Genomic DNA, 15862 nt, shown 5'->3' with positions numbered 1-15862 from the left:
TCAACCCACTGAGGACTTCGTTCCCATGGCTTGGTGGCCTTCCCAGATAGAGTCCTAGAACAGAGTATCGACTCTAGGGCTCGCTAAACCATGGTTAAGAGCCAGCTTTGGGTGACCACCTCCCAAATCACGGGCGGGTTCAGTATCTAAACCCTAGGAAACAGCATGGAGTTGAGACAGCATTCATTATTCAGTGTTTGGTTGTTATGGCAACAACTGCTCTAAATTTCTCCCGGGTAAACAAGCCACCTCTGTAGAATGGGGAAAACAGGAACTCTTGAATTGCAAACTCAGGTTTACTCCTTTGGTACCCTTGATTGGAAATTCCTGGAAGGGTCCTTTGGTGAACTTCAGACCTTGCTGAAGCACTAGATGATTCTTCTTCTTCTTCTTCTTCTTCTTCTTCTTCTTCTTCTTCTTCTTCTTCTTCTTCTTCTTCTTCTTCTTCTTCTTCTTCTCCTCCTCCTCCTCCTCCTCCTCCTCCTCCTCCTCCTCCTCCTCCTCCTCCTCCTCCTCCTCCTCCACATTGCTTCTCTCCTTGATCGGTTTCCATCCGTTGCTTCTTGTCCTGCCTTCAGGTGCTTTGGAGAATAGCTTGACTCCCTCTTCTTTGGGGCTGCCCCTGAGATATTGGAAGACTGCTATCATGTCCCCCCTCATCCATCTCTTCCTTAATCTGGATATCCCCAATTCCTGCAACTGTCCCTTACATATTTTAGCCTCCAGTCCCCTGATCATGTTTGTTGCTCTTCTCTGCACTCTAGAAGAGAAGGAGATTGAGAAGGAAGGCCCGGATAATTGAAGGCAGAATGATGGAAAACCTTTGACTCAGTTTCTCCCCCCCCCTGCCCACCTCAGCTTGCTCCAAAGGGAGTGATGCAATGGCCCCATCCGCCTGCTTTACTCACAGGAAAGACTGTTATACTTAATCAGTCTGTTTTGAATGCCGGGGAAGATGACACAGAGCTAAACGTTCCTCGGTGTGATCTCATTGCTATTATGCTGGGTTTGTGAGACGGAAATGTCTGACAACGAAGCTCTCAATTCATCAGAATGAAACTGGAAGGGACCTTGGAGGTCATCTAGCCCAACCCACTGCTCAAGCAGGAGACGGTGAAGGGTCGAGCCCCTTTTGATTCTTCAGGCTTTGCAGACATTACTGGCTTCATGTATGCTCACTTACCCTATTTGCTAGAGCAGGGGTCCCCAACCTCCAGTCCGTGGACCGTTACCGGGCCACGGCCTGCCAGCAACCGGTCTGCACTAACAAGCAAAGCTCCATCTGTGGGATGCAGGCATCACACAAAACCACGCACCCTCCGGTCCACGGAAAAACCTCTCTCCACAGAACCAGTCCCTGGTGCCCAAAAGGGCTTGATTTGGCACCACCGTGTAAACTGGGCGCGGTGGAGCCCCTCCATCCTGGCAATGTGGCAGCAGTTGCAGCCTCCATGGGCCTCGGCGCAGGGACCGGGCATCCCCATCCCAGGAGACAGCCTGCACGGCTAATTGTTCCACGTGGCAAAACAGCGAGAAGCCGTTTCAATTTCAAATTCTCACGCAGGAGACCCTATACCACAGGTCTGCAACCTGCGGCTCCGGAGCCGCATGCAGCTCTTTCAGCCGTCTCCTGCGGCTCCCAGTCCTCTGCCGTGCAGTCCAAAAAAAAAAAAAAAAGTGGGACTAAAAAAGTTCAACCAATCAATTCAAATATGCAGGGTAGGTGCATATCTCGCCTTGGCTCCACTCTTCAGTCAAACCCTGTTCTGCGCATGTGCGCATGTACACACATGCGCACACATTTTTTGCGGCTCCCAGTTTTTCCTTTTGTGAGGGAACCGGTTCCGAGTGGCTCTTTCACTATTTCAGGTTGCTGACCCCTGCCCTATACCATTCCAGGCAAATGGCTGTCCAGTCTCTTCTTAAAAACCCTCCAGTGATGGAGCACCCATGTGGAAAATAACTGGAAGTAGTGAGGAAGTTTAAAAATAAAAAGATATATGCTTTTAGTATTATCATGTAATCATATTTTGTCTTTTATAATAATTTTATAATCAATTGCTTGAGTAGATGCTTTGAGAATATGGGGAAAAATACAGGCCTCAAGCGGAGGGAGGGGGAGAACAGGAGTTACCATGGGGCCCAGTGTGAGTCACCATCTAGGAATTGTTTTTAAGTACCTTCTGGTGCCTGGTACCCCTGGCAGGTGTAGAAGATGGGAGATATCTCTCATCTAGAATTGATAGTAGGGGAGGGATCTTATTAGTATAATGTAAGCAAACAGGGGCAGAGATAATGTATTCTGTTTAGGCGCTTCTGATAGATTGTAACCTCCAAAGCCTAAGCCAATGGGGCCATGGGGGAGGGAATGGGGCGTCGCGAGAGGATGTATAATAATATGTGATTTTGGAATTTGGGGTGTGGTTCAGTGTTTGGCTACATTGTTTGCCTTCCTGAATCCACCACGCTTTGCAAACCGTTACTTTTTGGACTTTGTTGTGAAGTCTAATAAACTTCTTTTCTATTTGCAACACAAACAGAGTGAATTTCAATTTGTGACTATTTTTGTGTCTAACAATTTTTGGTGCCGAAACCCGGGACTCAACAGGAGTTCATTCAGGACTCCCTAACTTGGTGGACAAGGTGGAAGGCATGCCCTGTCGAGTTCGACAGTCCAGCTTCGAACTCCGGGAGTGGTGAGTGCTGAGTGAACCCTAGAGCCCCAAGAACCTGTGGAACTTGCAAATAGAACAGAAGTGTGAAGGGGAACAGGAACAGAGATTGCCGGCCTCAGGCCTCAGGAAATACCGGGTAACTTCGTGCACGGACCTAGGTGAGTAAGATCTGGGGTGGCCAGATGAAAACCACCTAGGCGGTTGGGAGAGGGCTGGGTAGGACTGCTTGAATCTGAGATCTGTGAGAGGAGTGCATTAGACGTCCCGAGTACCATTGGGGGTAGCAAGACGGAGTGGGAGCTGACCCTTCTGTAAGAGGGGAAGCAGGAGCTTGGTGAAGCGAAAGTTGGTCTCATTAGATTGGTAAGGATAAAATAGCAGTACGGTAAACCAGCAGATGAGGACTGGGTAGGACTGTTTGCATCTGAGATCTGTGAGAGGAGTGCATTAGACGTCCCGAGTACCATTGGGGGTAGCAAGACGGAGTGGGAGCTGACCCTTCTGTAAGTGGGGAAGCAGGAGCTTGGTGAAGCGAAAGTTGGTCTCATTAGATTGGTAAGGATAAGATAACAGTACGGTAAACCAGTATAGGCAATTCTCGGAGTGTTCCCAGAAAAGAAATGTGTGAAGAAAATTAGGGAAAAAATCCCAAACTAAATGTAGATAAAGAGAATCCTTTGGGACTCTTATTGATGGGTTGACTGTGTGTGTTGGGGGCCTCACAGGCAAGGAAAGATCAGTCATGGGCAATAAGGCCAGTAAGGGGATAAGGTGTCCTCTGGAAAGTCCCTTAGGGCAAGGTTAGCAAAGGTACCGTGATTCAATATTGTTATTTTGAGTGGCCAAGAAATCATATTGCTCAAAATATGGAAATATGTAAGTTTTAAAAATTGGCTATGTCAAGCATTAAACATATATGTTAATAAAAGAAGTTTTTATGCCTGTTAGATTCCAGGCAATGAATAGTTCATTTTTGTTAGAGGAGTGTGGAGGTAGTGTATGTGTGTCTATCTGTGTTGTGTCTAATAAAAATAAACAAAAAGGCCTTATTTAAAAATGTATGGTTTGCCTGGAGAAAGTATGAAATGAAATTTTTGTATGTGAAATTGTTTATGCAGGCAGTTGGAATGGAAATGAATGAGTTAATTTGCTGATATGTAAATGTGAGTGTGTTAGCCCTCAAACCCACCTACCACCCCCATCTCGTCCCAGGCTGTGAAAGGAACAGTAAACTGCAGATTTTATTGTTGTAAAAGCCATGGACGATGTGTGAGAGAAAATGCATGTAAAGGAGAGCAAACTATTTTTTTTTAGTGGTGAGATTTTTGTAAAGTTTCTTTTACTTCCCCCCAACCCCGCTGTGTTACTTTAAGAGTGAGAAAGGGAGAGACAGCCAGAAGAGGGGGGGTGGCTGGTCCTTTTAACCATTTTTTTTTTCTCTGCTTAGAATTCCAGTCTGAGAAAGGGGGGTGGATGTGAAACTTAATGCCCACTCTTGCAGTTTCAGCTTGCAATTTTTTTTTTACTCGAAAGAGGAGAGATTAATTTTTGGACAATCATTTTTTTTTGGAAATTGAGTTTTAGTTAGACATATATATTCATCAACCAAAAGAAATTACTTTGAATTGTTTTGCTTAGATTTGTAAGTTTTAACCTACTTGATGGAAATTTGTTCCCATCTGATTGGAATAGGATTAAATTGGAATTTGACTATCTTTATATTAAAAGCAATATTAAAGTTTAATATAGGACTATTTCAGTAACTCAAAAAAAAAATCTTATTAAGTTTATTTATTTATTTTTGTAGAGTTGTTTTTTGTTGTTGTTTTTATTTTTATGTTTTTATGTCTGTGTGCAGGACACACTGATAGAAAATAATACCTAAGAGAAATTGAACAGTGTAAAAAGGACATTGAAAATTTTCCCTTTGATAAACATCCAAATATATCAGCCTTCCCCTTAAGGGAGGTGCCAAATGGGGTAGATGGGAACAATGTCCCAAGGATAAGTTTTGTCCAAGAGCCGTTAAAGGCATCTGAAGTAAGGACATTTAAAAAAAGAATTGAGAAATCTAATTGAGGACCCGCTGGGGGCTGCTGAACAGTTGGATAATTTATTAGGACCAAACATTTATACCTGGGATGAACTGATGGCTATTTTAAATTCTTTATTTTCGGCTGAAGAAAGACAATTAATTCCAACTGCTGCAGCAGCAATTTGGACTAGGGAACATCCAAATGGTGGGGTAGTGGCAGATGTAAAGCTTCCTCTTGCCAGACCAAACTGGGATAACAATGATTTGGCTGGAAGACAAAATATGGAAGATATGAGAAATCTTATAATTAGAGGAATGAAAGAAGCAATACCAAAGGCTCAAAATATGACCAAGGCATTGCAGATAGAACAAGAGAAGGACGAATCCCCAGCTGCCTTTTTGCAAAGACTAAAAGATGGTATGCGTAAATATACAGGGATGGATCCAGATGATGATGCCAATGTACCACTGGTCAGAGTTCAATTTGTTACTAAATCCTGGCCTGATATAAATAAGAAGCTACAGAAATTGGATGATTGGACAGCCAAACCAATCAAGGATTTATTGAAAGAGGCTCAGAAGTGTATGTTCAGAGGGATACAGAGAAAGTAAGGCAGAAAAGTAAGATGATGGTAGCAACAGGTACAGCAAGTGATAAGCAGGAAAAACCTCCTAGAAGAGAGTTTGGGAACAAGCAGAGTTCCTTTGAGACAAGATATAGGAGGGGTGAAAGGAACCAGTATGTTAATGAGAGTAGAGGAAGAGGATTTGGAGGATTTTGGGGTGGATACCAGAATAGGGAGAGAATGTGTTTTGGATGTGGAATGAAGGGCCACTTTAAAAAGGATTGCCCTAAACATGAAAGAGAGCAGCAAATTTACTCAGTGTGGGAGGTAGAGGATAGTTTTTACTAGGGTTGTCAGGGGCAGTTTATTTTTAGGTCCCACAATGAGCCCTTGATAAATTTAGAAGTGGGACCCGAGAAGGAAGAGGTAGTGTTTTTCATTGATACTGGGGCAGCGCGCACTTCAGTGTCAACTTTAATACCTACCATGAAGATTAGTCAGAATCAAATTAGAGTGTCTGGAGTGAAAGGAGAAGGATTTTATGTAAAAGAATTGGAGGAAATTCAAATTGGGCAAGAAAATGGATAAAATATAAGGGCAAAATTATTGTATATACCAGAGGCAGGTGTGAATTTGCTAGGGGGAGATGTGTTAGGAAAATTGGGACTAACAATTACATTTAAGGAAGAAACAAATCCTCTTTTTATATTAACAGAAGAAGATGAAAAGAGGATAAACCCAAAGGTGTGGGTTGGGGAAGGAAACAGGGGAGGTTTGCAAATTGAACCCCTAAAAACAGAATTAACAAGTCCAGATGAAGTAGTAAGACAGAAACAATATGCTTTGTCAATGGAGAGTCGGAAAGGTCTTCAATCTGTAATTGATGGTTTAGTGAAAGATGGGTTATTAGAACCTACCATGTCACCTTTTAATACACCTATACTTCCTGTAAAGAAATCAGATGGAACATACAGGATCTCTTTACAGGAAGGAAACAATACCAATGGACTGTGCTTCCTCGGGGATTTACGGAATCTCCAAACCTGTTTTGACAAGTGTTGGAACAGGTATTGGAACAATTCCAGGTCCCTGGAGAAACATACATGATACAATATGTAGATGATTTATTAATCTCAGGAAAGAAACGACATCAAGTGAAAGAAGCAACTGATAAATTGCTAGAATTTTTGGGAGAAAAGGGGTTGAGAGTTTCTAAGAAGAAACTACAATATGTTGAAAGAGAGGTGAAGTACTGTATTTGGGACATTTGATAAGTAAAGGTAGTAGAAAAATAACACTGGATAGAATTGAAGGGGTGGTGAAACAGCCTCTTCCTAAAGATAAAAAGGAGTTGAGAAAATTCCTAGGCTTGGTAGGCTATTGTAGGTTATGGATTGACAACTATGCTAGTCTAACTAAACCTTTATATGCTAAATTAATTGAATCTGAACCATGGGATTTGGAGTGGGAGACTCAGGAAAAAGAAGATTTCAAGAAAATTAAAGAAGCTTTGACCCAAGCTCCTGTGCTGAGCCTTCCCAATCTAGACAAACCTTTTCATTTGTTTGTAAATGCAGAAGAAGGAATAGCTTATGGGGGTTTGACTCAAACCTGGGCAGGTCAACGCAAACCTGTAGCATTTCTGTCAAAAATTATGGATCCTGTAGTAAGAGGATGGCCAGTCTGTGTACAGGCTATAGCAGCAACGGCCCTCTTAGTACAGGAAAGCAGAAAATTAACTTTTTTTGGGGGGGGGCTCTCGTTGTAAGCACACCTCACCCACCAAGTAAGAACAATTCTCCAGCAAAAAGCAGGTCGCTGGTTGACTGATTCGAGAATTTTAAAATATGAGGCAATTTTAATGGAAAAGAATGATTTGGTTTTGACAACGGATCATAATGTGAATCCGGCTCAATTTTTAGTAAATAAATCGCAAACAAATGAAGAGAATTTGGAGCATTTTGGTTCTGAAGTAATTGAGATGCAAACAAAAATAAGACCTGACCTGGAGGAATGTCCCTTGGAAAAAGGGGAATCCCTGTTTATAGATGGGTCATCCCGAGTAGAGGCAGGGATTTGGAAAAATGGCTATGCTATTGTGAATGGACACACCAAGGAATTATTGGAGGCTGGTGGCCTACCTACTAATTGGTCAGCACAAATGTGCAAATTATATGCCCTAAACCAGGCATTGAAATTGTTGCAAGGTAAAATAGGAAATGTATATACAGACTCTGGATATGCCTTTGGTGTAGTCCATACTTTTGGAAAAAGAAAGAAAGAAAAAAAAAACAATAGCTAGGACACAGAAGCAGCCACTGAAAGGGGGTTGCAAGGGATGAATGATACTTTAAAAAAAAAAAAACAGGATGGTTGTATTTATACTCTAGTTAAATAAATGTGATAAATATATGATATGTAAACAAGTAAATAAAAAGCTCTATAATATCTAGTGGTGAGGCTATTTCAATGCGTTCAAGTTGAATTTAAATTATCTCAAGTGGGGGAAATTCCACAATATGAAACTAATGACATGTTTATAAAGGATTAGATACTGGGGCTGTTTTCTGCTTTGTCTTTTCTCAGGAAACAAGGATTGTTAGCCCAGACACCTCCATTGGAGTTTGCTGTCCACAAGTTCCAGCTTGGTGATTGGGTCCTGATAAAAAGCTGGCGTGAAGAAAAACTTACTCCAGCCTGGGATGGTCCCTACCAAGTCCTCCTAACAATTGAAACAGCAGTTTGAAAAAGCAACAAGAAAAAGGGTGGAGCCAAAAGAGTGGAAAATAATTCCTGGAGAAGACCCGCTGTGAATAAAAATTACCAAAAACTGACGTGATCATTGTGGGATGAATAGCTTGGATTTTGTTTGTGGTTTTTCTCATTGCAGGAGTAGCAGCTTTCTGGCTTTTTCGATCTGAGTGGTGGCCTATGCGTACATCCAAAGGATTCCAGAGGAAGCTGTGGACCTCCGCATTCTACAAACCCTTACATAATATGTTGATTCTGTGATTGCAACTGTATCACTGAATGCTGTTTTTGTTATCAATGTTGTGATTGTGGACCAGTCTGTCCCTATGAAGAACCTTCTGACATAGTAATAGTGGAAGATTGGTTACAAATGTGTAAAGGTCTGACGCCAAAAGAGCCTTTTTATCCCACATACCCAATTATAGGAGAAATTGAAATTGAGACAGCGGAAACACAACCTGACCTAAATTCAGTTATATTGGGAGATAGTGATATTCAAATTCCACTGGAGGACATAGAATGGATAGATTTAAGGTGTATACAGGCTAATCAAACATATATTGGGACTGTGGAAGGAATAATACAAATTAATCAGAAGGAATAATTAGGGAGAAAAATGTATAACCTTACACAAATCAATGAAGAAACTAATTTTGTAGAATATGAAAGGAAATTAGAAATACAAAGAAATTTGGAAAGATTTTAATGTTTTATTTTTAAAGAATGGTTAAAAAGAAAAAGGGTGGATTTGTGGAAAATAACTGGAAGTAGTGAGGAAGTTTAAAAATAAAAAGATATATGCTTTTAGTATTATCATGTAATCATATTTTGTCTTTTATAATAATTTTATAATCAATTGCTTGAGTAGATGCTTTGAGAATATGGGGAAAAATACAGGCCTCAAGCGGAGGGAGGGGGAGAACAGGAGTTACCATGGGGCCCAGTGTGAGTCACCATCTAGGAATTGTTTTTAAGTACCTTCTGGTGCCTGGTACCCCTGGCAGGTGTAGAAGATGGGAGATATCTCTCATCTAGAATTGATAGTAGGGGAGGGATCTTATTAGTATAATGTAAGCAAACAGGGGCAGAGATAATGTATTCTGTTTAGGCGCTTCTGATAGATTGTAACCTCCAAAGCCTAAGCCAATGGGGCCATGGGGGAGGGAATGGAGCGTCGCGATAGGATGTATAATAATATGTGATTTTGGAATTTGGGGTGTGGTTCAGTGTTTGGCTACATTGTTTGCCTTCCTGAATCCACCACGCTTTGCAAACCGTTACTTTTTGGACTTTGTTGTGAAGTCTAATAAACTTCTTTTCTATTTGCAACACAAACAGAGTGAATTTCAATTTGTGACTATTTTTGTGTCTAACACCCACAACGTCTGGTGGCGGGCCGTTCCGCTGGTGAATTGTCCTCACCGTCAGGAAGTTTCTCCTGAGTTCCAGGTTGCTTCTCTCCTGGATGAGTTTCCATCCATTGCTTCTTCTCCTGCCTTCGGGTGCTTTGGAGAATAGGTTGAAACCCCCCCCCCCAACCTCCCAACCCCACCTCATCTTCTTTGGGGCAGCCCCTCCAATGTTGGAAGACGGCTGTCCCGATTAGAAGGAGGATTAGGAGGACGAGAAGTGTCCCCCAACATTCAAGCAGCTGAGAAGACAAAGCTTGACTCAGGTTGGTCTCTTCCTTAACCCCCCCCACCCCCCGCTTGCTGATCTCACTCATAATTTGGCAATCTGAAGACCTGCGGACTTCAGCTTTAAGACTTACAGACGTGCTGCTGGCTGAGGAATTCTGGGAGTTAAGAGTCCACCAGTCTTAAAGTTGCCAAGGTTGGACACCTCCCTGTCCCCCCCCCTTCATCCCTTCTGGAACAACACCTGCAAAGTCAGCCTCTGTCAGTAATTACAGGTAGTTGAGACCTTGTCAACTCCTTCTATCCCGCCGCCCCCACCCCCAACTGCCAAAAGGAGCAGTGTGATGCTGTGGTTAAGCTATCGATCTAGACCTGGAGAGATCTCAGATCATTGGGTGGGTGGGGGGAAAGCTGAGGAGGGGGGCGTTTGGGGTGTCACAAGGTTGTGCGTACGGAGCTGCAACCTCCGGAAGACTGTTGTGTGGGAAAATACTCTACTCCAGGGGTGTCAAACTCAATTTCATGGAGGGCCGCATCGGCATTGCGGTTGCCCTCAGGGGGCCGGGTGGGTGTGGCCAGGGTGGGCGTGGCCTACTGGGTGGGCGTGGCTAGAGCACGTATGGCCTACTGGGTGGGCGTGGCCAGCTCTACATCGTTGGCATCAAGGGTGCCTATGGGGGCCTGGGCAGGAGTGGGACAGATCTGGGGGTCTCTGGCAGAAGGAGGGTCTCTGGGCCAGGGCCAAGGCAGTGGGGGCCGTTCCCTCCCTGTTTCCAGGATGGCTTCGCGGGCCACATGAAACCACTTCGCGGGCCGGATCCGGCGCCCGGGCCTTGTGTTTGACATGTCTGCTCTACTCCTTTGGCGGAGGACTAAGGGAGAAAAATCAATCTGCACAGCGGGAGAATTGCAGTGATGCTCTGTCTTGGGGGATAAATGTGAATTGCGACTTGCGTGGCCCAGCCGTGAAGGAAATTTTATGGTGGGGCCCAGTGGAGCTCAGGGTAAACTTACTCTCCAAAAGCACCTGAAGGCAGGAGAAGAAACGAGGGGTGGAAACTAATCCAGGAGAGAAGCAACTTGGAATGAAGGAGAAATTTCCTGAAGTAACCAGTGGAACAACCTGCCTCCAGACGTTGTGGGTGCTCCATCACTGGAGGGTTTTTAAGAAAAGACATTTGTCTGGATTGACCTAGGATCTCCAGCTTGAGCAGGGGGTTGGGCTAGAAGACCTCTCCAGGTTCCCTCCAGCTCCATTCCGAATTTGAATTTGAAATTGCCACGGCCGATATGCCATGTGGAATAATTAGCCCCGTGGGGCAGCTCCCGGGACGTGGATGCCTTGCCCAAAATAGGAAGGATGAAACTAAGAGTACCTCTCTTGTGGGGCCACACATCAGTCAAGTGTAGAAAACTAACCTTGCAGGTATGTAGATATCATTTTAGCAGCCCAGACCCAATATAGCAGAGGTCTTCAACCTTGGCCCTTTGATGACTTGTGGACTTCAACTCCCGGAATTCCTCAGCCAGGCACGTTGGCTGAGGAATTCTGGGAGTTGAAGTCCACTCCTCTTAAAGTCTACATCAGGGGTCTTCAACCTTGGCCCTTTGAGGACTTGTGGACTTCAACTCCCAGAATTCCTCAGCCAGGCACGTTGGCTGAGGAATTCTGGGAGTTGAAGTCCACTCCTCTTAAAGTCTACATCAGGGGTCTTCCAACTTGGCCCTTTGATGACTTGTGGACTTCAACTCCCAGAATTCCCCAGCCAGGCACGCTGGCCGAGGAATTCTGGGAGTTGAAGTCCACTCCTCTTAAAGTCTACATCTGGGGTCTTCAAACTTGGCCCTTTGATGACTTGTGAACTTCAACTCCCAGAATTCCTCAGCCAGGCACGTTGGCTGAGGAATTCTGGGAGTTGAAGTCCACTCCTCTTAAAGTCTACATCAGGGGTCTTCAACCTTGGCCCTTTGATGACTTGTGGACTTCAACTCCCAGAATTCCTCAGCCAGGCACGTTGGCTGAGGAATTCTGGGAGTTGAAGTCCACTCCTGTTAAAGTCTACATCAGGGGTCTTCAACCTGGGCCCTTTGATGACTTGTGGACTTCAACTCCCAGAATTCCTCAGCCAGGCACACGTGGAGTTGAAGTCCACAAGTCATCAAAGGGCCAAGGTTGAAGAGCCCTGATATAACTCATGCTGCGTCAGCTGAGAAACTTTGGCAGAATGGAAGGGGGCAATTGGTTGCAGCCACCAGGCCTGGCCACTTCATCTGCCCCTCCCTGGTCCCCCTCCCCAGCCACTTCATCCCAGCCCATCCCAGCCCCCCCCCCAGCCCAGCCCACCCACCTTGGCTGTCCCTCCCCAGTGCCCATCCTCCTCTACTCCATCCCTGTCGCTCTTCCTTCGTTGCCATCTCCCTGGGCTATTCACCTGGGCTGGTCTAGAGAAAAGAAGGGGTGACATGATGGCAGTATTTCAATATCTGAGGGGCTGCCCCAAAGAAGAGGAGGGGGCCAACTATTCCCCAAAGCCTTTGAAGGCAGGACGAGAAGCAACCTGGAACTAAGGAGCAACTTCCTAAGAGTGAGGAGGAGAATTAACCAGTGGAACAGCTTGCCACCAGAAGTTGTGGGCGCTCCAACACCGGAGGCTTTTAACAAGAGACTGGGCAGCCATTTGTCTGAAAAGGGAGAGGGTCTCCTGCTTGAGCAGGGGGTTGGACTAGATGGCCTCTACGCTCCCTTCCAGCTTTGTTCTGAATCTGAATTTGAAATTGCTCCGGCCGAGTCGCCACGTGGAACCATTAACCGCGAGGGATAGCTCCTGGGACGTGGATCCCTGCGCCACGCGCCGCGGCTGCTCACGGGGACTGCAATTTTCTGCCACGCTGCCGGGATGGGTGGGTGGGCTCAGCTTGCAAGATGGTGGCAAGTCAAGCCCTCTAGCTAACGTGGCAAGCCGGTGTCCATGAAACCAGTAACATCCACGAAACCTGAATAATCAAAGGCCGAAGCTGGCCGTGCTTCGGCCGGGAGGCAGGTGTTCACCCACCCAGGAGTGAAAGAAGGGGAAGCACTCTGTCCATGCACAGAGGCTCGCTTCACCGGTGGGATTCCCCACCCAGGCGGCGATTCCGTCTCCCTGAATCCCCTCCAGCGCTTCGAGGCAGTGAGCCCATCTCCCCCTCAGCCCTCAGCTTTGGTGCTGGACCCTTCCCTACAAAAGTCCCGGGTGGGGTGGGGGGGAATCGGCCGCACTTCAGCCAGGAATTGTATATTAAAGCAAGTTTTCTTTATTGTAAAAATAAACACAGTTTTCTCTTAACGCATTCCTTTTTTTTTTTACAAAGAGATTTGCATTTAAAAAAAAAATTGAATCCCCACCCCGTCACAATTTTTATAGCAAAAATGTTCGTTAAAGCCAAGTTGTGTGTGTGTGTGTGCGTGTGCGAGTGTGGTTGTTTTTTTTAAAAAAAAACTCCAGAGCAACAACTGGGATCGTTCACAAAAGCTATAAATCGTGCTGATTTTGTTTTTATACATGTTCCAAAATATATTTATATATATATATATATATATATATATATATATATATATATATATATATATATATATATATATATATATATATATATATATACACATATATATACATATATATATACATACATACATATATATATATATATATATATATATATATATATATATATATATATATATATATATATATATATATATATTCCTTCCTTCTTAGGCAGTTCATTAAAGTGCTTATTGATTAAAAATCAGTGCGCTTACAAGGTGATCCTGTATAAAACGTAGGCAGTTATTCACACACACACACACACACACACACACACACGCACACACACACCCCTCTTTAACTAAAGCTAAATACAAAAATGAAAATACATCTTTTTTCCTTTGATTTTTTTTGTCAAAGAAAATCTGTAGTCCCTGTCGCAGAGCTGTCCACACGTCATGGTGCTGAAATGCATTTAAAAGCTGTACCAGTTGGAAAACGGGCTAGGGAGGCCCGCCATAGAGGAACAAACTGCGGTTGAAACCCAGCCGTCTTTCCTTCCCTTCTCCTCTTGGTTTTCTTCCATCCGTTCGTCCGTGGAAGTTGCCTTCTCCTCTGCATCGCTTCGCCAGTCCAACCCGCTGGATGGACTTGCCGTTGGGTCCATCCACGCTCGTTTCTTTCCCACGCTACTACCCGTGGCGGGCAAGTGTGCCCTCTCCCCTGAGCATTCCTGCAAAAGTGCTTCAAAGAACGTTCACTCCCGTCCCAATCGCAGCGTGTCCCCTCTCTCAAATCCCCGGGGACGGCGGCCTTAGAGGGTCCCGAAGGAAAGTCCCATGGTGTAGAACCCAAGTCCCTTCAGCTTCTCTTCCGCCCGCGCTTTCTGCTTCAAGTGGACCTTGCTGTGCCTTTTCTTCTCGTCGCTCCTGCAAAGCGGCGGCCGCAGTCGTCGCAGGAGAAGGGTTTCTCCCCCGTGTGGGTCCTGATGTGGGTGGTCAGGTGGTCACTGCGGCTGAAGTTCCTCAGGCAGATGCGGCACTGAAAGGGCTTGTGGCCGGTGTGTATCCGGAGGTGTCGGTTCAGCTCATCTGATCTGGCAAAGCTCCTGACGCAGTTTTCCACCGGGCAGGCGAAGGCCTTCTCGTGGGGTTTGGGACAGAAGCATTTAGAAGAACATTTGCCACGCCGCGTCTTCTTCTTGGGACCTGCCAGGCTCCCAGGGGTCCTGGTAAGTCCCAAACTGTTGGCCGAAGAGCTTGGGAGGTGAGCTAAAAAGTCTGTCATGGAGACGGACGACGCGTTGCCCGGCAGCTTCATGCTGTTGGGGTTCATCAAGCTTGGAGGACCTCCGGGTGGGCGACAGGAGCTTCAAATTCTTGGGTGAACGGAGGGGAAAGCTTAGGGGAGCCTTCGTATCCACAAAGTCAGCGGGGAGTTGACCGTGGCTTAGGAATGCTTCGGCATGACAGCCAAAATCCAAGGGAGGTCCAAAAGTCCGAGAGTTGAGCTCGGACTGGCAGCTGACCATCAACACGTTCTCCGTCTTGGGGGCCATCTGGGGAAACATGGCTTGACTTGCCTCGACCGGCTGGAAGGCCTCTGAAGGTGGACACTCGGCCGGCAAATACGGGTGAGGCTGGCTGAGCTGCTGCTCCCAATGGGAGCAGGAAGATTTGAACTTCTCCGCGGTGGGAGAGATGGAGGAGAGCTTAATGTCCTGCTTGGAATCCAGAAGCTTCTCGTGAAACAGACAATGTGAGGAAGTCCCCTCTTCTGGAGATGAAGCCTGGAACTGCTGGAAGCCCTCCGGACTCGAGAAGGAAGAATTATAGCTTTGTTCGGCTAAAGACGGTTGCACGGAGATGTTTAGTTCCGGCTGGCAGGTAGAGTAGACATCCAGGTGGTTCTGGAGAACCTCTGGAATGGTGTAGTTGGCCTCTGGTGGCCGCTGGTGACCTTCTAGAGCAGAGAAGGGAGAAAGTCCTAGGATCCCGGACATCAAGTTGAAGAGGGTCTCCTGATCTTGGCATTGTTCTGTTTTGATAAAAAGGCTGCCGGAGTAACTGACCGGTGGGGAGGCCTCTCCAGAAAGGAAGTAGTAGTCCACGGGTTCAGAGTTCATGGTAGCTCCCATCAAGTCAGCTGGAAAATCAACAATGGGAGACGTTGAGTGCCAAAGAAACTCCGAGGGCTCCTAGACTAACAGGGACTCCTCGGCTTACAACTTCCAACACGTTCGTTTAGCGACTGTTCGAAGTTACAAGTTAAAGGGACCTGTGACCGTTTTGCACACTGACGACCGTTGCAGCCCGCCCGCCCATCCTGACCTACGTTCGGGGGCTTGGCAACTGACTCACGTTTATGACGGTGGAACGTTTTGTGACCTTCTGGTAAGCAAAGTCCAGGGAGGGGGGAGAAGCGGGACTGGCTTAACAGCCGTGGGACTGATTTAACACCTGCGGGGATTCGCTGAACGACAGTGGCAGGAGAGGTCACAAAATGGGGGCGAAACTCACTTAACACACTTCCCCCTTAGCAACATGAAGGTTGGGCTCAGTTGGGGGCCTAAGGAACAGGGACAGCATTGTTAGTGCCCACCTAGATTTCTCTAGAGCAATGTTTTTCTTAAGCTCAGGAACTTTTAAGATGTTTGGACTGCAACTCCCAG

General features: G+C 45.7%; 1 protein-coding gene across 1 annotated transcript; it reads right to left on the bottom strand.

Moving 5' to 3' along the window:
- Positions 1–14005: 14005 nt before the first annotated feature.
- Positions 14006–15328, bottom strand: EGR4 (early growth response 4; the record flags this gene model as incomplete). Its single annotated transcript, XM_083366990.1, is given in 4 exon segments — positions 14006–14124; positions 14127–14535; positions 14538–14597; positions 14600–15328. Coding segments are annotated over 4 exon segments (1317 nt in total).
- Between the last annotated feature and the right edge of the window lie 534 nt (positions 15329–15862).

Source organism: Vipera ursinii (assembly GCF_947247035.1).
Source record: "Vipera ursinii genome assembly, chromosome: 7".
Taxonomy (NCBI): Eukaryota; Metazoa; Chordata; class Lepidosauria; order Squamata; family Viperidae; genus Vipera; species Vipera ursinii.
The sequence above is the reverse complement of the archived record's forward strand: the minus strand, read 5'-3'. Positions and strand labels throughout refer to the sequence as shown.